The following is a 21,537-nucleotide window of genomic DNA, read 5'->3' as shown; positions in this document are numbered from 1 at the left end:
GAACAAAATTCAACAGTATGAATATTTACACTACATAAACAAAACATTGAAATTAATAGGCAACTTTGATTATGCTACTACTACTAAATTGGAAGATTTGCATGGCCAACTCACCTTTTGCTCAAGAATATATATATATTTTTTTTATTTCCTTACATGGTGACAGCCACAGTGTATATAAAAGAGAAAAAGAGAACATTATATAAAATCGCTCTACCAAAACAATGAGAGCTTCATAACCGATGTATTCGACCACCATTGAATACATCATAGGTAGGTACTAGGCTATCTGCCCAAAGAAATTTATAAGCCTAGCTGGAATGTGTTGGCTTTCACCACCCCCTTAGATTAGTTCCCTGTGCCTCTGTCAGGCAGAGCCATTAAAGTGATGCCTGGGGTAAACCTCGTTTCCCATCCACTCGTCAAGGTTTCTCTTGAAGAGGGTTAGTGAGGAGCTCTGCCTAATGTAGATTGGAATCTTGTTCCAGAGCATGGGAAGTCTCTGGGACAGGAATCTATCCCTCCAGCACATCCTATTTATTGTTGTGGTGAGGTTTAGATCACTGGAGTGTGTGGCTCGAGGGGATATGGATTTCTTTAGGTGGAGCATATCCATCAATTCTGGGTTGGACAGGGCCTTGTATGTCTGGCAGAGATCACCTCTGAGTAGGTGGTATGCAACAGAGTACAGCTGGAGTTTCTTCAGTCGAGCTGCATAGGGCATCTGCTTGAGGCCAGTGATCCTCTTGGTGAGGTACTTCTGTGGTCCTTCCAGTTGTTGCAGGTGTCTTGTAAGGTACATCCCAAATGGGGCATTGTACTCTATGATGGGTCTGATGAGTAGAGGGGCACAATGACCTCTTTCGACCTGGATGCAAACCCTTTTGTGATTAGGTGGGCCACAATCTAACCACTTTGGCAATGTGATCATCAAAGGAGAGATTACTATCTACCTGGGTCCCAGGATCCCTTATTACACCTTCCATATTTAGGGGGCTACCACCTATGTGGTAGTTTGTGGGTACTTTGTTTTTTCCAAAGGGGATGACTATGCACTTTTTGGCATTTAGCTTAAGGCCATGGTTTTGGCACCAGGTATCTGTCTCAGTGAGACCCTTTTGGAGGATGTCTGTGTCAGCTGGAGAGTCAATTATAGCCACTAGTTTGCAGTCGTCTGCGAACTTGGTCAGTCGTAGTCCTCCTGTGCTTGCCTGTACTTCTGAGAAGTATATGCCCAACAGGACAGGTCCTAGGATTGGGCCCTGGGGAACACCATTTGTAACCGGTTTAGAGTCAGACCTAGCTCCCGCAACTCTTACCATGTGGGTTCTGTCCATAAGCCAGCTGGCAACCCATCTCGTGACATAGGGGTTTATGTTCAGGCTGGTGAGCTCATCTATAATACCCAAGTGGGGAATGATGTTGAAGGCCTTTGCAAGGTCTAGGTAGGCTGTGTGGACCACCTTTCCCTCGTCTATAGCCTTGGTAACGGTCTCAAAGAAGTCCACCAGGTTTAGGAGCCATGATCTGCCCTTAAAGCCAAACTGGGTAGGGTCCAGTGTTTAGAGATTTCCAATGTCTCTTAAGAGATGCATGATGATGCGCTCCATAGCTTTACAGACCAAGCTAGTCAAGCTTATAGGGCGATAGTTCCCGGGGTCCGTTGTGGCTCCACCTTTGCGGAGCGGAATAACCATTGCTGTGCACCACTCTGTGGGCATGTAACCTGTGGAGAGGCTGAGTTTAAACAGTGTGTTTAGGTGAAGGGTTAGTTCATCTTTGACCTCGTGTAGGATGCAGCCTGGGACACCGTCCGGTCCCATTGATGCTGTGTTTTTGGCTTTGCAGAGGGCTGTTTTAACCAGTCTGTGATTTCGGGGGCACTACATTGTTCTGGTATAGTTATGGGCCCCTTTTGGGGGTGTGGGGGGGTGAAGTTTGCACTAAACCAGTCTGCCAGGATGTTGGCTATATCGGTCGGTTCAGTGTATTTTGTGCCATTCTGCACCAACTCCGAGCAGATCTGAGAATTGCCACTTAGATTCTTGACAAAGCTAAAGAATGCCTTGTCGTAATCTTTGGAGTCCATGGCAATTTTTCTTTCAAAGCTAGCCTTGGATGATTTTATGAGGGGAACGTAGTTTCTTGCTGATACTGATCAGGGATGTCTTCCCTTCTTGGGATTTTACTCTTTTCTGTACTAGTTTCCTCCTCCTATTGTATAGCTCATTTATAAGCAGGGGTCCACCAGACTGGTTTCCTTTTCTTGGAAGAGTGAGTCTTGGTTTTGTTTGGGATAGCACAATCCATGCATTCTTGTAGGTACCCATAGAGCGCATTAGTAAAGGATTTTGCAGCTTGGACAGCGTTATCCTTTAGCATGGGGGCTTTGAAACTTCCCATCTCGGTCTTAAGTAACGTGAAGTTTGCTTTTGAAAAGTTTTTCATGGTTGTTTCTTTGACCGGGGCTGGTGGCGGAATGTGGATATCCAGAGTGATTAGTTTATGGTCAGATCTAACCAGCGAGGGGTTGACCTCCGGTGTGGAACACCAGTCACCCATGTTGGTGATGACCAGGTCCAATATGTTGTCACCTCAGGTGGGGGTGTTGACCAGTTGATCCAGGGCATTTGGGTTTATAAATTCTACGAAATGTTGGACAAGGGAGTTTGCGTGCTTGAGTAGTTCTCCCAGTTAATATTTGGGTAATTGAAATCACCCAATATCAGGATGTTTGATAGGACCTTTTTGTTTCCCAGTGTTTCCAGGAATGCGGACTGGGGGTCCTAGGACATGGTGGGTGGTCTGTAGCTATCTATAATTTGAATAGACGTTTTGCCCATTGTTAGTTGCACATGGATAATCTCTGAAGCATTGTGCTGTGCCACTAACCTGGAGGTGTGGGTATCCTTGATGAATATGGATACTCCCCCACCTTTTGTATTTTGGTCCGGGTTTTGTTGCTGAACTGTATGGTGTGAGTTGTAGCCTGGTAGTGCTGGGGTGCTCTCTGGAACCTTTAACCAGATTTCTGTTACTGCACATATATCGATTTTCTCCATACTGAGGAGTGCCTTGAGTGCATGCATTTTGAGGTTTAGACTTCTGGCACTGAGTAGCGTTACCCTCAGTTTTTTGTTACTTGTGCTATTTATGGCAGTGGGTTTGTCTTGAGCCTTGCCTAAAATAGGCACTATGGGGGTGGCAAGAGCCTTGGCCAGTATTCAAAAGCCTGAGGGTGACAGTTGTAAGCTGTCTCTAGCGAAGCAGCGTGGCTTGTCGAGCATGTCATCCCAGGCTGACAGACACTGGATCAGATCATAGTCTCAAGTTACAGGTAGATGAATCTACACATAAGTTAAGAAATATGATTAGAATTTATTAAATTTTAACAATAATGATACTACTAGTATACAAACAATGTCAACTGGCAGAGTATAAAATGTGACCCTGAATCAGATGGAGTACGATGTTTTATAAGAAACCCTACAGGATAATGTCGACTCCACCACAAAATTAATATACAACTGTGCACTTGGTACAGCCAAAGCTTTAGTGGCAAAATACAGAAAAAGAAATAATTTATAATAAGCTCAATACTACAAGAAATTAACATAACTAACAGAATAATCAATGGTTTGTCTGAATAAACAAGCGAAGTCTAAACATGAAATTAAGCTAGCCAACACAAAGAACAGAAAATGCTTTTTATGATTATATTAACTCAATTAAGAAAACGGACATAACTGTCACTGCAGAAAAATTGCTACTCACAAAGACCGCAAATGAATTCAGCAAATAATATGTGACACTTGGAGATAGAAATTCTAGCAGACTAGACCAATTATCAACATTATCCTGTCTTACTGTGACTGCACCTTAGTCCGGATAAATGAATGGCTGGTTAATAAATAAAAAAAAAATAATACAAAATAGCATTTATAGGTAACAAAATCGGCTAGAATAACAGGATTTGTCTTCGTATGCATTCTTCTAAAGAAAATGAAGTCAAACTCAAACATCTGTCATTATTTAGCCTACAGAAGGCAGAAGTGCTTTTCTACTCTGTTGTGTTTTGCTAGGGCTATAGCAGAATTTGATGGCTGGTCAATTAGGAGGCCAGTTAGAGACAGGGCAGATAAGAGGGAGTCTACTGTCATTTTAAAGAAAGCTACAGTGGATAAAAAAAAAGTCTACACACCCCTGTTAAAATGCCAGGTTTTTGTGATATGAAAAAAATGAGACCACAATAAATAATTTCAAAACTTTTCCCACCTTTAATGTGACCTAGAACCTGTACAATTCAATTGAAAAACTAATCTGTTAACAGAAAAAATGTAAAAAATAAAAAACTTAAGTGATTGCATAAGTGTGCACCACACCCTTAAACTAATACTTTGTTGAAGCACCTTTTGATTTAATTACAACATTCAGTCTTCTTGGGTAGGACTCTTATCAGCGTGGCACAGCCTGACTTGGCAATATTTGCCCAGTCTTCCTTGCAAAAGCGCTCCAAATCTGTCAGATTGCAAGGGCATCTCTTGTGCACAGCCCTCTTCAGGTCACCCCACAGATTTTCTATTAGATTTAGGTCTGGGCACTGGCTGGACCATTCCAAAACTTCAATTTTCTTCCGGTGTAGCCATTCTTTTGTTGATTTGGATGTATGCTTGGGGTCATTGTGCTGAAATGTGAAATTCCTCTTCGGCTTCCTAGCAGAGGCCTGAAGGTTTTGGGCCAAGTGACTGGGTATTTGGAACTGTTCATAATTCCCTTCACCTTGACTAAAGCCCTACTTCCAGCTGAAGAAAAGCAACCCCAAAGCATGATACTGCCACCACCATGCTTCACCATGTTCTTCTGGTGATGCAAAGTGTTTTTGCTCCAAATGTACCTTTTGGAATTGTGTCCAAAAAGCTCAACCTTGGTCTCATCAGACCATAACACATTTTACCACATGCTTTTGGGAGATTTGATGTATTGTTTTGCACATTTTAGCCAAGCCTGGATATTTATCTGTGAAAGAAAAGGCTTCCATCTTGCAATCCTACCCCATAGCCCAAACATATTGAGAACACTGGAGATTGTTGTCACATGTAGTAACACAATCAGTACTTTCCAGGAATTCCTGCAGCTTCTTCAGTATTGCTGTAGGTCTCTTGGCAGCCTCCCTGACCAGTTTTCTTTCGTCTTGTCTTTTCAATCTGGAGGGACGTCCAGTTCTTTGCAACGTCACTGTTGTCCTATATTTTCTCCACGTTTTGATGACCGTCTTCATTGTGTTCCATGGTACATCCAATGCTATGGAAATTTTTTGTACTCTTCTCCTAACCGACACCTTTCAACAAAGAAATACCTTTGATGCTTTGTAAGCTCTCTGTGAACCATGGCTTTTGCTGTAGCAGGCAACTGAGTAAATGTGAGGAAAATCCTATTAGGACAGCTAAACTTTATTTGGGGTTAATCAGTCTCGAATTGATGGCAGGTGTGTACCCAAGAAGACTAAATGCTGTAATTAAAGCAAAAGGTGCTTCAACAAAGTATTAGTTAAAGGGTGTGCACACTTATGCAATCAGCTTATTGTACTTCAGTAATTTTTTTTAATATCTTTTCCCCCCAACAGATTTTTCAATTGAACTGTACATGTTGTAGTCACATTAAAGGTGGAAAAAGTTTTGAAATGATTTATTGTCGTCTCATTTTTTAATATCAGTAAAACCTGGCATTTTAACAGGAGTGTGTACACTTTTTATATCCACTGTACAAGCCCAGAAATAACACATTAGTGCACTTAAAGCATTACAGAAGGTAAACAAAACATTTCCATGGGACCCAACACTGTAAGAGGCATCTTAACAGTACTATATTAGATGATTTGACATCTACATTAAATTTACTATTCAATAGTACATCTCTCAAAGCAGATACCTAGAAATATTATAATTACACCCATTTTCAACAAAGAAATCACAGTAACATCAATAAATACAGACCAGTAAACCTATCAATCTTGAGAAAATGCTTTGAGAGATGTACTACTGACCTAATGTAAATGTGTTGATTTATACCAACACAGTTTTATAAAGGGTTTAAATACATTCAAATCAATCTGGTGGGTTTCTGCAATCAAAAACTCTTACATTACATGAAGGATTATACTGCAGTGCTATATTTTTGGATTTAGCAAAAGCACTTGACTCTCTTCCCCATGGAATAATTCATAGATTATGAATTTTAACCATGAGTACTCAATTATATGGATAATAAGATGGCTTAATGGTAAAAAATCAAGCAGCTGTCATTCGAGGTGGTCTCGGAAAAAAGAAATTTACTAATCAAGTATCATGTTTTGTGACCAATATTCACTTTGTTTTTCACACTTCCAAAAATAAATTACATATACTTAAATATGCCAACAATAGTGGCTTCATTTTTGTTAGACAATGATTTACAAAATAATTACTGAAATAAACTCACTGGGCATTACAAATGGGTATTAGCTTCAGTCCTGAATAAAGTAAGTCATGCATTTCTCAAAGTACATCTAAAACACTTCGTTATACAGTTATGCAGTACAAGGACTTAAGAATAACAATGAACATGTACATTCAATTATCGTATTAAGAAATCACTATTACAGGTGACAGTTTAGCAGGTGACAGTTTAGCAAGACAATCAGAAGATCTAAACTGGAGTACTATAATTCGGTTTACATACAACTAACCAATCTGAATTATGACAAAATGTAAGCTTTTAAAAATTGTAGTCAGTACATCATAAATATTAAATTGGGGAAAGTTAATTTTGGTATACAAGACCACAAGAAATGAAGAACCTGGACTGCATTTTAATTTGGATATTTATCGCACTTGTTTATGCCTGTTATGTACTGGCAGTACCAATGATTATAAATCAGAACTGGATGACTGAATACAGAATATTTAAATACAAACTTTTCCATTATTATGTTATAGGCTACTTATGTTTACAAAAATTTAAACAGTCTAAAACTTTTCAAAAAGAACCTAACAGTTCCATTTGAAACAACTATATTAAGAACTCAATGTTCCTAGAAGGCATTTCGGCTCACCTTCTGTGAACATGAACATACAAACTTACTAAACAAAAGCCATAGAAAATTGGACCAATGGATATTAAAAAAAACAGCAAAAACCAAATGTAGACCCCCAAAATTGCAAGGGATACGGGATATAGTCCTGTGGAAGCACAAAGTTAATTGTTTTCATCTATTACCCATAGCAGTCCAACAAAATTCATGTTTTTCCTATAAAATCAATTATTCTCCTTGCTAAGCTATTAATCCCATAAAAATCAGACTTCAAATTCATTTTCCCCAACACATTTAAAAGGCAACTGAGCTATATGTTCAAGTATAAACACTACGAAATGCAAGAGGAACATAACTAACCATTTTATTCTCTTTCTAGTTGTGCTAAACCTTATTTTATAATGCTTTTCATGAGCAAAAACTTCCAGAACGCAATAAAACATTAATTCCTTGGTACTTTCTAGAAATATACCCATTGCTATAGACTGTGACATGGTAATAAAGTAGGCCAGTTTTCTATCACACTACCTACCTCACTTAAAAAAAAGCTCACAATACATCTGTTAAAATCAACCACAAATAAAAAAAACAGGCTAAATTAGGTCAGTGCTCACATAGTTATAAATAAATTCTTACCTTTTCTTTCTTCCTTTCTTTCCTTAGAAGCTCTCGCAATTTTTTAGCTTTATGTATTCGTTCACGGTCTGAAACAGGTTGGCTCTTCTTTGGGGCAGTAGAAGGTTCTGGGTCAGATGCAATGCTTTCTTGCCTTGCTCTTTCTTTTAGTGGGCAAGGCATAGTTTGCTGTGGAACATCCCCTGCTTTAACAAGACTGACTTGGGTAGCTGGATCTTTGCTCCCTAGTTTTTTGTATGGGGAAAACTTTGGCACCTGAGGAACAGGGGTTTGCAAATGAGGAAGACTAAGTTGTTGCCCAACAGAAGGTTGTCCATTAGAAGGTGAGAGAGAAATTTCTTCAGGGACAATGCTGTCAGATTGGGGTAAACTGTCCACAAGAGGAGCATTACCACTAACAGGCAACACTGCACGTCTTTGTGGGGATTTAGGGGTTGCAGTCCTAGAAGGTTGAGCAGAAGGAATCGAGGGACGAGGTTTAGCCAGATTTGGAAGAGCTGAAAAGCGCTTTCTTCTCTGAAGAGCAGATGCAGATAATCTGCTAGATTCTGAAGATTCAGCACCATCTTTAGGTCCAGGATTACTAAAAAAAAAATGTAATGGTCATCAGAATTAGGTCCAGTCAACACACAGCTCTAAATATTTACTAATTACTTTTGACATATTAACTAAACAATTAAAAACCGTCTCAAGAACAGGTCTCAACGCTACCATTAAGGTTACCAAAGTTTCCCCAAAACCAAAAGCACCCTTCAGATGAAGACCATAATTATGAACACTGGGCACAGCCAGGATTTTTGCTGCCCCATGCCAGCTTCCAAACTGTAGCCCCTATACTTTATAAATGTAGTTACAACTTATCTGCAAACATTACTTCTAAACACTATATCTCATTTCACTACTGCAAAAGTAAACACTCCTGAAATATCTGGCTTTGGGGGGGGGGGGGGGGACTAAGCTTTTGAATAAAAGTCAATTAACAAAATATTAATCAAAGTATGATAAATGCCAATTAAAACAATTCTAACATCTCATTCTACAAAACACTCTCCCACAACTGTGATCCACACAGCATAAATGCCAATAAAAATAATTGCAGAAGCTAAACAAAACTTTCAAAAGTTAACTACACAATGTGGTGACATCTTGCAGTGCTTCACATGGCCTGAAGACTCGGCTTCACTTATCAAGGCCAAGTTTTTATTTTTTACATTTTTTTAATAGATTTCTGTATCCCTGAAAATAGTCTGTGTGGATAAGTATTCTACCACGGTTAACAAATATAATATATACAATGATATATGGGACAGAAATTTAAATTTGCCTCAAGTAAAAAAAATAAATAAATAGACAGTCGGCAGGTGTGCATGACAGCACAAACCAAGTGTTGAGGAATATGCCCTTTTCCCAGTATTTTGCAATCACAAAGCTAGAATTATAATTTAGTGGGGGCCACAGAGAACTTGGCTTCTTCCTTCAAAAGTGACGTTTTCCTCTTTTAGTTTTACTTTTGCATGCGCCAAGGTTATTGCTTTACACCTGCACAATAGTGCTCAAGTTCCTGTAGTTAACACTTGAGTCTGTTGACAATTTAATAAGCTTGCTTACATTTTAAACATACCACACACACAGTTAAAACAACTCATTGAAGGACAGTTCAAAAACTGACTTTTGTCAGTAATGCACAATAGGCAATAGCAGAAGAACTTAAGAGTGAAGTGGTTCATTAAGAATGAAAAATGCTCAGGTTGAAAGAGCTGCTGTGGTTCAGCCTAATGATCATGAGAACAGCAAAAAGATGCTCCAACTTGACATTAAAGATGTGTGCTCTGTTGATAGGAATAATTAAGGCCAAAGACAAAATATTTTAGATGATAAACTACGTTAATGACTCTGAAACTAAACATGTCCCCATGATGCCCATAAGGCAAACATCAATGAGATCCGATAAAACACTTGAAATGTTTCAACAGATGGTATCACTGGAGGGCAGAGTACAGAAAATAAGACCACTTGGTGTGCTTGAAACTGGAAAAAAAAAGTTTCTTGGACTTCTGCTTACACTCACACTCTCACAGAGACAGACAGACGCAAAGGTACTCTCGCATGCACAAACACAGATGCAGACATGCACTATGATTGGTATGGTCCTGACAGCTAAGAAGGATTTCTCAATGGCCAGGCTAATGTCACCTTGCGCATCTCCACATAACTAGTATATAACCAGCAGTCATCCACACCTTTGCTGCTTCTTTCTTGCTAATCAAACAAAAGCAGCCAAGAGTTATGGCACACTGGTTATGTGGTTGGTCCTTAACTTATCAATATGAATTCAAATCCCACCTCTGTATACATGACCTGTACAAATTTGTTGCTGTCCACATATATGCTGATGATGTGAGGTCATATGGTAAGCTCTTCAAAACATATTTCTGGTCGTTTCCGATAAGATTCCAGGCCTTTAAAAATTACAAGCTTCTTGCTGGTGAGAAAAGTAGTCTGTGTCTGCATGTTGCTTTAACCGACAAAGCTGCTTTCTGTTTTACTTGTTCCATTTTTTTTCTGTTTTGAGAAATCTTTAGCCTGGTGTTTTTGTTCTGTATGGCACATAGACACTTATTACCCAGGATGCACATTTCACATGCTTTTTTCCCCACTGGTTATTTGGTTTATTGAGAGATACTTGAACACAGAGAGTGCACCTGTGGCCTTGTCTTTTTTCAGAAGACTCAAGGCTTGCAAAAACCACAAGCACTGTTGGTGACTCCCTGATTGTTTTTCCATCCACAGTTCCATTCCTTGATCTGCTTTTTAAAACTTGGTGATTTTTAGCACTGCTCAGCCTTACTGTAAAAAGAGCTTTGTAAGCTTCTCCCTTTCTACACCGTCATTGAAATCTTTATTTACTTAATTTCCTTGTGCTCATTTTGAGAGAGTGCATTTTGCCTCTCATTGTCTGTTCTACTGATGTACTGCCTCTGAATTCATTACCTAGCTAGCTGCTGGATGTAGAAGTGTACTTCTACTCTCTAGCAAACTTCTGCATTTTTACAATCAAGATGACAAAGGATTTTCCATCTAGTGGCGGTGGGTGGTAGCCTGGTCTGTATAGGCTTGGAAATGCACTAGAAATTCCTGCATATAGTTATTTTATTGGCTAGAGGCTTATTAAATCACCTTAATTTGTTTTTAGTGTCTTTACAAAATTCTGCACAACTTAGTGCATCATGGCTCATTTCTACAAAGGAAAGTACTTTTACTGAACAAACACACTTTTATAAGCTATTTAAAGTACACTGCTGTTATCCTGAATGACTTATGCATTCCCTATCCTTGTGCCCTTTCCTTAAGTTTAAGTCTGTTTGTGGTAGTATATTTCTTGGTAGCATATCACTTGGACACTCGACGTTTATATTAGAAGGATTGGGATTATTCATCTAGTGTATCTGTCTGGTAAATCTGAGTTGGGGGAGCACACAAAAGGGCGCTAAATGTAGTTGTTTTATTGGCCACAGGGTTCAATAGTCAGTTTTCTGCATTTCCAGTACTGATACAAATTCAGCACGTTTGCAAGGAGCTGCTCAATGTGCCACTGCCCTGAACAGATGCAAACATCTATAAAGCAAATTTTCCCTTTAGAACTGCCCATAAAACAGTACCCTGCAAAACAACAAATATAGAGCAAATATCTTGTGTGACCTCCGGTTAATATCCCACTGGACTGTCACCAATAATACAACATCCTCCACTTAAAACCCAGGTCAGTAATTAAGGATCCTCCAGCTTCACCACTGACTCCAGTGTGGAAGCGTCATGGAAAGATACCAGAGCACAGAGTATATAAGAGTAAAATTCCAAAATTTCCCTTAAGATCACAACAGGAATACACCCTATTTCCTGGGCCTAGACTATACACACCTCTGTCCACCCCAAATGTAATCCCTTATCATGCACTTCAGAGTAATGTGTTACAGTTTAAGACCTCTGACACACACACAAAATAAATTCAAATCTCACACAAACAACTATGGGAAGCCTGACAGATTTCCAGCTGTGTCCCCTACCCAATATAAATAGTAAATGTTGCCACCAGAGTCAGACAGGTCTACACGCCCTTCAAAGGGTTATCAATTATTTAAAATTAAATATCAGAATAAATGACAGCTATGACAAGAAGCAGCCAGACAATCCAGATGACCTGGGGGTTATCAAAAAGGTACAAACACACAATACCCTCTAAAGAACACACAGACTGTCCAGCCACAAAGTAATGAATAACATTTAATAAGGAAAATGATTACTGAAAATTGATTTACATTCTTGTAAACACCAGAATTCAATCACCAGAAATATAAAATTAAATATAGGATACAGGTCCATCTTAGAAAAACTATCTAAATAACTAAACTTTTCTAATCTAACTAGAGAATACTGTCCCTGATCTAATATAAAACATAACAGCATGGCAGGCTTACAGTTTTTGGCGAGGTATCCACTGCACAGCACTGTGACTCCAATTCTTAACTAACTGCCCTTCAACTGACTTTTGTCAGTCTCTTTTACAGTCCAGGCTAACAGTCTCAACGGTCTTATTTTAAAAATAAAAATCAGTTGTTTTGAAAATGTTCTTTTTCATGTCAATCATATGTTCAAATAATCACATAGCAAACTGGAACATTCCAGTGACATCACCTACTGATCAGCTGATTCTCCACAATTTGTACCTTAGAATCTCTCTGACAAACATGTGCAATCAGAAATGTATCAAAACACGGATTCTTTAAGCATTTTGTATAACAGAGAAATACTCAACATTTTAAAAAAACTTATTCACATTTTCACAATTAGACATGCTGACATACAAGTTAATCTGAGAATATACACAAAACTCCTGCCAGACATGCTAACACAGATTAGAGTCTACAGTTTCTTCACACCTTGCAGACTGACAACCTTAGAACAGCTAGTTGCACACTGAGTGACAATAAAGTTAAATTTGGTATTTTACTGCCTAGTCTGCCTCCAACCCCCTCACCCCCCCAAAAAAAGCACCCTTAATAGCCTTCTGTAAACTCCTGTATGCCACACCCTTGCAGCTAAACAAATCAGGGACCGGACAACATGGGAATGCAATTGCCTAATTTCTCTGCAGCTATCTTGGTGGACAGGGATATCCTGAGACAATGTAGCAATAGTGTCACGTTTACCAACAACCACTTAATCCTTAAAGTAACAGATATACTATGCAACAGAAGTACATACACAGTGTCACTGGAGCCTAAACTCTCGCATAAAAATCACCAGGTTATCAACACCACGCACAAAACACCACAAACAAACAGCACACAAAATGCACAGACCAACATATGCTGAGGCACTTTAATACAATCTTCAGAAACAAAAAAAGACCTCCTAGAACATCCATCAGCAAAGATTATCCACAGCAAACCCAAAAGCACTCAGCAAAAGCAACACCTAGAGCTCCAAAAGCAAGCAGACACTTAAAGACTCTAATCACAGAGGACTCCACTGTAAGATAGTGATGCCCCTCTAACCAGGCTGAACAAGGAGAGGATTACAGCTTATCTGGAACCACAATCCACTAAATTATTGGTGCACCCAAGTTACTCACCACAGGTACCAGTATGATTCCATCATAGCCAGTGTAAGTGTAAATGACAAGTCTTACCTCCCTAGACTACATGAAGAGAGACATTTTACATCTCAGAAAATTTTCTCAGGCTGGTAGGAGTCTAGCACTGAGCAGCACATGATCTTCACTACGAAAGATGCCACAATACCAACAAAAGAGGATTGACTTCAACAACTGGCTGAGTTGCTGGTGTCACTCTAAGCAGATCCAGTATTTGTCAGCATGGGAAGATATCAACAAAGCATGTTGCTTTGCCAAGGATGGTCTACACCAGTCTCCTCTAGGCTTTCAAATACTAGCTAAATGCTAAAATGGGTAAACCCGCAGACATAGCAAAATCAATAACACTAAACCTCAAGGTGTTACTGCTAAATTAAACACCAAAGAGCCTTACAAAAACAAACAAAAAAATTCCCCTTTAAGCTTTAGAGAATACAGACATCTGTTCAGTTACGGAGACATGGTTTAAAGTTGCAGACGGTACCCCAGCAGTGCAAGGTTTCAGTGCCTTCCACACTTTTAAACCAGCAGCTGTGGAGAAAGGGACTAAAAGGTGGAGATATTGCGAGATACATCAATAACAAGCATACCGCTGGTTGGTGACAGGATTATGCACTGGAGATTCTCCACGTGCACGTCACCACAGATAAAATTCCATACTCTATCCTAGCAAGGTACAGATCACCGTCTATACGTCCCATGAAACTCAAGAGCATACTTAACCCTACTGGAGACACTCACCATCCAACCTAACACCTTACTTATGGGGGACTATTAAATTACAACTCTGTAGACTGGGTATCTTATATGGTCCCAAATAGTACAGTTTTGTACCTACCATAAATGTAGATGTCCGATAGGTATGCATCTGCAGTCCTTACATATGGGTTGTCCTGCCTCAGGCAGCCCTTCGGTCGGCCGGATTCCAAAGTCTGGGTCCGGCATCGGCTGATGTCGCCCTCTCCCTGACGTCATAGCGCCTGGGGTATAAAAGCGTCAGCCGGCGCCATCTTCCTCAGTTTTTCTTGCCCCAGATGCCAGGTGCCCTCTAAGGAAGGCTAAATTTGGAGAGATGCAAAAAATTTCAAACATACACAGTAATATAAAACAAATACACCATAATAGATAACCCCAGCTAGCTATAAGAGGGATAAGTACCCAGGAAATACCACAGAGGGGAAGGAGGGAGGGTAAACCTGACTGCAGATGCATACCTATCGGACATCTACATTTATGGTAGGTACAAAACTGTACTATGTCCTTCAAGGATGCATCTGCAGTCCTTACATATGGGTAGAATACCATAGCCAAGCTGGGGGTGGTAGGATCTAAGAAAGGGATGGTTTAGCTAAAATGCCCTGCAGGACTGCCGTAGCAAAGCCTGCTCTGGATCTGGACTATAAGGGTAAGTTGTAATGCTTGGAAAATGTATGCACGGAGCTCCATGTAGCAGCTTCTAAAATGTCCTTGGTAGCCACCCCTCTTAAGAAGGCTGTGGAGGTGGCTGTGGCTCTGGTGGAATGAGGTCTAATGTTAGCTGGCACAGTTTTGCTTTGAAAAGAGTAACAGAATCGAATGCAATTCCCTATCCATTTTGAAATTGTCTGTTTGGAAATTGCTTTTCCTTGTACACCAGCAGCATATGCTACAAATAGCTGGTCAGTTTTTCTGTAAGTCTTAGTTCTGACCAAGTAGTAGCGCAACTGTCTGTGAATGTCCAGGGTATGCAGAAGTTTCTCCCCTTTGTTTTGTGGATTTGGAAAGAAGGTAGGCAGGTGAATAGCTTGGTTCAGTGAGACCCTGGATAGCACCTTTGGCATGCATGAAGGATTGCTTCTCAGTGAGACTCTGTCCTGATGAAAAATAAGAAATGGTTGTACTGCCATGAGGGCCTGCAACTCAGATACTCTTCTTGCTGAGGTTATGGCCAGAAGGAAGGCAGTCTTCCAAGACAAGAACTGTAGTTCTGAAGATGCTGCTGGTTCAAAGGGAGGTAGAGTTAAGTTTTCCAACATGAAGTTAAGGTCCCATGTAGGCACTGGTGGTTTCCTTGGAGGATTGATGTTTTTAATTCCCCTTAGAAAATGCCTTAGGAGAGGATGAGAGAAGACAGGTGGATCAGTATTGTATTCTGCTGAAATTGCTTAAGCATGAATTTTTATGGAAGAGTAAGAAAGACCATTGTGGAGCATTTCTGCCAAGTATTCCAGGATATGTGCCAAGTTAATCACTGTCGCATCTAGGCCCTTTGTGGAGCTCCAAGGGCAAAATCTTTTCCATTTTGCTGAATATGCCTTTCTTGTGGAAGGTCGGCGAGCTTCCATGATGATGTCCTTCACTGTCTTGGATAGCTTATCCTGGTGAGGAGTCGAGGTATTCTCCAGGCTGCCAGCTGCAAGGTTTTCAGGCTGGAGTGCAGAGTTTTGTAATTGTGTTGTGTCAGAAGACGTGGCCATTGTGGTAGAGGCCACGGTTTCGTGCGTGACATGCTCCTTAACAGTGGGTACCAGTGCTGTCTGGGCCAGTCCGGAGCTATCAGAATTACTTTGGGCTGCTCTGTTCCTGATCTTCAGTAAGACCTTGATCAGTAATGGAAGAGGTGGGAATGCATACACTGTTAGAGTATTCCAGCTGAAAGAGAGGGCGTCCACTTTCCATGCTTGTGGGTGGTATGTCCTTGAGCAGAATTTCTTCAGCTGATGGTTGTGGTGGGAGGCAAAAAGATCTATGTCCGGCCTCCCCCATGATTGTGTTATCTGAAGGAAGAAGTCTGGGTGCAGCATCCATTCATGTGGATCCATGATATTTCTGCTTAGGCTGTCCGCCAGTATATTGTCTTTTCCTGGCACAAACTGGGATTGCAGCTCTATATTGATTTTTAGGGAAAGTTCCCAAAGATTCATTGCCAGCCTGCAAAGAGGGTAGGAATGGGTACCTCCTTGCTTGTTTATGTACCACATAACTGTGGTATTGTCTGTCCTTATTAGCAGGTGACCTTGATGCAGAAAATGTTTGAAGGCCTCGATTGCATGTATCGCCGCTAGCATTTCCTTTTGGTTTATGTGCATGCGCAATTCTTTCTGTGACCATAGTCCTTGAATGTATCTGCCCTCCATGTGTGCTCCCCCATCCATGGTCTGAAGCGTCCATTGTAATGGTTTGGCTGATTATTGGTTTGCTGAAGGGCAGACCCCTGTTTGACTGGCTTGCTTGAGCCCACCACAGAAATTCCTTTTGAAGGCATGGAATGAATGGTATCAAAGCTTCTAGGCTGTGACTGTGCTGACACCATAAACTCCTTAGGTACCATTGTAGTTTCCTCATATGTAGCCTTGCTTGTGGAATCAGAAGAATGCAAGATGCCATGTAACCCAGGGCCTGCAGGATTTTCCTTGCAGTCAGCTGAGTTTGTTTTGTCAGATTTTCGAAATAATCAGGTAGTTGTCTTTGTTTTTCTTCCGTGAGAAAAGCCATTTGGGTGGTTGTATCTAGTTTCGCACCCAGAAAAATTATCCTTTGGGATGGAACAAGTCTTGATTTGTGAATGTTGACTGTATATCCCAAAGCCTGAAGTAGGCGGATGGCATAATTCAAGTGTTTTACCAAAGTTTGTTGGCTGTTCGCTTGTATAAGGCAGTCTTCCAGATATGGGTATATTTGAATCCCCTGAAGTCTGCAGTGTGCAATTACTGATGCCAGGCATTTCGTGAATACTCTGGGCCCAGTAGATAAGCCAAAGGGCAATGCTGAGAATTGATAATGCTCTGAGCCTGCAAGAAATCTGAGGTGTCTTCTGCAACTTTGTCTGATAGGGACACGCAGGTATGCCTCCTTGAGGTCTAGAGTTACCAGCCAAGACCCCTTGCCCAGCATGGGAAGGAGTTGCTGTAGGGTCAGCATTTTGAATTTTGGCACAATGAGATAAGTATTCAGTGCGGACAAGTCGAGAATAGGCCTCCATTGTTTTTCTTTTCTTGGGACAAGGAATAGTCTGGAATAAAATCCTTGGCCTTGTTCTGCGAGAGGTACCTTTTCTATAGCTTTCATTTGCAATAGGTTGGAAATTTGTTTTAAAGCCTCTGCCCTTTGATTCGGTGGCAGGTTTGGCATGCCTTTTCTTTTTGGTAATGTATGAAAATGGAACCTGTATCTTTTGTCTATTATTTGCAGTGTCCATTTGTCCCTTGTAATACTGTGCCAATTTTTTGAGAATAAAGATAGCTTTCCGCCCAAAGGTGCTTCCAATTGAGCCCTGGTTGGCGGGGTCAAGGTAAAGTCATTGAGTCTGTCCTTGTGCAGCAGTTTTAGGTCCTGCACTACCTCTCTGGTTAGGAGGCTGCCACTGACGTCCTCTGTAGGAGCCTCTAGCTTGCCCTCTACCTCTGGCACGCCTGTTCTTGCCTCTTTGAAATCTCTCTGTCTGGAAAGGACCAATTCTTAGAGGGCCAATTTCTGCTGAATCTTGGTGGTTGGACCTGGAGAAAATCTTTGACTGTTTGTACAGATTTAGCCTTTTCCTCAAATTTCTTTAAGACCTCCTGAGCAGTGGCGCCAAATAACTTTTGCTTTTCCAGTGGCGCATCCAGAAGCTTTGCTTTAACATGATCTGGCAGAGTTTGTTCCTTCAGCCAAGCATGCCTACGTATGACTGCACCTGTCATTGCAGACCTACATGAAGCTTCCAATGCATCATAACCACACTGCAAGAAATGGTTGCTAACCTGTTGGGAGTTATGTACCAGATCCTGAAGTGACTTGCGATCTAGGGGTTCAGGTGAAGACAGTTTTTTATGCAATTCATCTAACAAATACTCTTGGTACTGTATGATATGGAACTGACAATTTAATGCCCTCATAGAAAGAGTGGAAGTAGTATACACTTTTTTACCCCATCTCTCTAAAGCCCTAGACTCCCTTTCAGAGGGGAGTGGATTTTTTGTAGTGGCAGATGCAACCCCTTTAGGGCCCTGGGAAATAGTTTCTGGGTCAGCAGAGTGGGCCTTGTAAAGGAAATGATGCGAGTCCGGGACCCTGTAGTACCTATCGGGTTTAACAGGAGCCTGAGGAAGGGAGTCAGGGGTAATGCTAGACTCAGAGTACACATCATCAATGACATTCAAAACAGGAGGAATAGCCAAAGGTCTATGCTGAGGTAAATGCAAAAAAGTCCTTAATCTCTTCCTGGAATCAGAGAATTCCTGGCCCTGCCATTTGAAATGCTCTCATATGGAGTGAAGGGTTTCCCCAAAGGACAGCTCTTCAGGAGGGGAGGCAGAGGGAATAGATTCCTCTGCATCAGAATCCTCGTAGGCCGTAAAGGCCTCCTCCTGGTAGTCTGAAAGAGCAGAGCCATCTGAGGCCTCATCAGAGGACTGGGGATCAGTGGGCTCAACCCTGGGCCTTTTGTCTAGAGGAGGTTGAGAGCCCCTAATTAAGGAAATAAGGTCCTCAGCTAAACTTAAAATCTGTGAACCTGTACTGGATCCCTGAGGAATAGCCTTGGGAGGCAGAGATTTTGGCTGTTTAGCAGCTTTAGCCCTTGTGAATGCCTTTATGGACAGGGATGCAGGAGGCCTGGCTGCTCCACGTGCTGGCGTAGTTTTGTCTAAGGAAATGGTGTCGGATGTTTCCGGAACACCGGTTTGAGGGAAATTCTATAACAGACTCAGAAGAGGCCTCCGGGGCCGAGGTTGTCGGTTGTGCAGTTTCGACGGTCGGAAGTACCAAGGACTCTGTTTCAGCCGAGACAGAGGCACTCGCGGTAGGCCTAGGCATGGTTTCAGCCAAAACCACAGTCCGCGTGTCGGTCCTTGTCCTTCCGTTTTTTGGCTAAATGAGAAGTCGGAGTCTCCGACGGCATATTGTAACAGTAACTAGCCCCAAAAAATTCCTCTGCAAACTCCGCCCGACGCCTAAGAGTGCGTCAGTTGAAGAAGGCACAGGCTGTACAGGCCGAGACGTCGTGGTCTGGGCCTAGGCAGGGGAGGCAGTAAGAATGGAAATCCTTATGAGGTATTTGTTTCCCACAAGTTAAGCAATTATTAACTTTAAGCGTTTGATCTGACATCGGCTGAGGCAAGAAAGAGCCCCAACGGGTACTTAGCTTTGAAGTCTTCGTAGCTGAAGTTACAGGAGCTGGCCGACCGGCACTTGCGAACTACTTCTGCTTCGGGCCACCGCCGCAAGAAAGACTGGGAAGATGGCGCCGGCTGACGCTTTTATACCCCAGGCGCTATGACGACGGGAGAGGCGACATCAGCCGCCGGACCCAGACTTTGGAATCCGGCCGACCGAAGGGCTGCCTGAGGCAGGACAACCCATATGTAAGGACTGCAGATGCATCCTTGTAGGACATCTGCTAGAACAGATATTCCTAGACTTAGTAAATACAAATGCCCTTAATCAATTACTGCACAGATCCACTAGAGGTACCAAAATACTGGACCTCATACTCACAAATTTGGAAGAATGCTACACCACCCACAATGTCACGTCCTTCCCTGTAAGATCGGACCATAATGCTGTCTCCTTCAAAATCAAACAACTCAATAACCCCTAGCAAACACATTAACAGTAACTACTGAAAGGCAGACTAACTTTTATAAAGCAAGAGTTTGTTAAAATTCAATGCTCCTCCACATCCAGAAAACATTGCAGACTATGCAGAATTCTTTAGAGAAACACTGTACAGCAGAGAAGCTGCTATACATACCAGAAGTAAGCCCAAAACTAATTCAAAAAAAAAAAAAAAAACCCACGACACTGGTGGTATCCCAAATTAAAACATGTTCTACAACAAAAGGAAATTAATTATGGCAAAAATCAGGAAGTACACCTTCCAGGCATTTAAGTCCAATAAATCCAATTTTTAGGTGACAACAGCCTCCCAAGGAAAAAAAAAACATAAGGCTTTCTTCAGCTATGTAAGAAATCAGAGGCAGCACTTAGTGTGCTGAACTGTTGGTAAATGGTGCCACAGTCACTGTGACAAACAATATAGCATATCTACTAGCTGACAAATTCAGTTCCAACTTTACCCCTCCCAAATACCCCAAGCCACCTGCCAAGAAATACCATCAAACATAACCCCTCCAACTATAAATGGAGTGTGTGTCCTGGCCGCAGTCACTAAGGCCAAGAAAAAGAAGTTATGTACCTACCATAACGTTCCATGTTAGTCGTCTTCATCTTGCCTTCTTTCTTGCTGGTTGGGATCGGAGCCGATCCTCGGCTCCGACTCTGCCATCTTCGATAGCTCAAGAGCCGTTTACTGGCTCGAGACTACCCCTTATCTCATAATGCCTAGCGATAGCTACCCAGATCTCGTCTGAAATAGCTAGCTCCAGACATAAGAGAATAAACCAGTCAAAAGAAATGGTTGACTTGTACATCTCATATTCTCTAAATCAACAGAGGAAAACAAAAAGAACACTCAGCCAGTGAAAAAGGAACTCTTCTCGGTCCACTAGGACAGGGGGACGGAGGGTGGGATGCAAGAAAGAAGGCGAGATGAAGACAACTTACATGGAACGTTATGGTAGGTACATAACTTCTTTATGTTAAGTTGTCTCTCTCGCCTTCATTCTTGCTGGTTGGGACAGCGTCCCTAGCACCTGACATCCTGGGTGGCTCAGTGGAACAGACTCTTCAGAACAGTGGAACCAAAGTCAGCTCTGCTCCGGGAGACCATATCCAGCTTGTAATGAGAAATAAAAGTATGAAGGTTTGCCCACGTGGCAGCTGCACAAATAGAATCCATGGGCAACCTAGACTGAAAGGCAATAGAGGTGACTAAGGCCCTAGTAGAATGACCTTTCGGTTTAAAAGGTAATTTTGTTCCTTAACTGCTAAATAAAGTAATAGTGTGGGACAACCATCTAGATAAGGTCACCTTGGAAACTGGGAGACCTTGTTTAAGGCATAAGAAAGGAATAATTGGTCTGACTTTCTTATTTCTTCAGTTCAGTGCAGGTAAAAATGCAATTGTCTATGATTTGGGAAGAACACAGGAAGATCTATAGACTGGTTTAAATTATTTTCTGAGCAGACTTTAGGAAGAAATGAAGGGTTAGTCCTCAGAGCAACTCTGGCCTTAGGAAACACCAGGTAGGGAGAACGAACACACAGTGCTTGAAGTTCTGAGACACGCCTAGCTGAAGTGATAGCTAAAAATTTCAAG

At 41.5% G+C, this 21,537-nt stretch overlaps 1 protein-coding gene across 1 annotated transcript in view; it reads right to left on the bottom strand.

Moving 5' to 3' along the window:
* The window catches only part of LOC122795947 (transcription factor TFIIIB component B'' homolog), a 586,977-nt gene that overhangs the window by 511,236 nt on the left and 54,204 nt on the right, over nucleotides 1–21,537 (bottom strand). The window contains exon 3 of the mRNA XM_044064430.1: nucleotides 7,706–8,288. Coding sequence (XP_043920365.1) covers nucleotides 7,706–8,288 — 583 coding nt within the window. The remainder of the gene's footprint in view (nucleotides 1–7,705; nucleotides 8,289–21,537) is intronic.

The sequence above is a fragment of the Protopterus annectens genome, chromosome 2.part2 (assembly GCF_019279795.1).
Source record: "Protopterus annectens isolate FY-2018-M chromosome 2.part2, PAN1.0, whole genome shotgun sequence".
NCBI lineage: Eukaryota > Metazoa > Chordata > Ceratodontiformes > Protopteridae > Protopterus > Protopterus annectens.
This window is presented reverse-complemented; position numbering and strand designations above follow the sequence as displayed.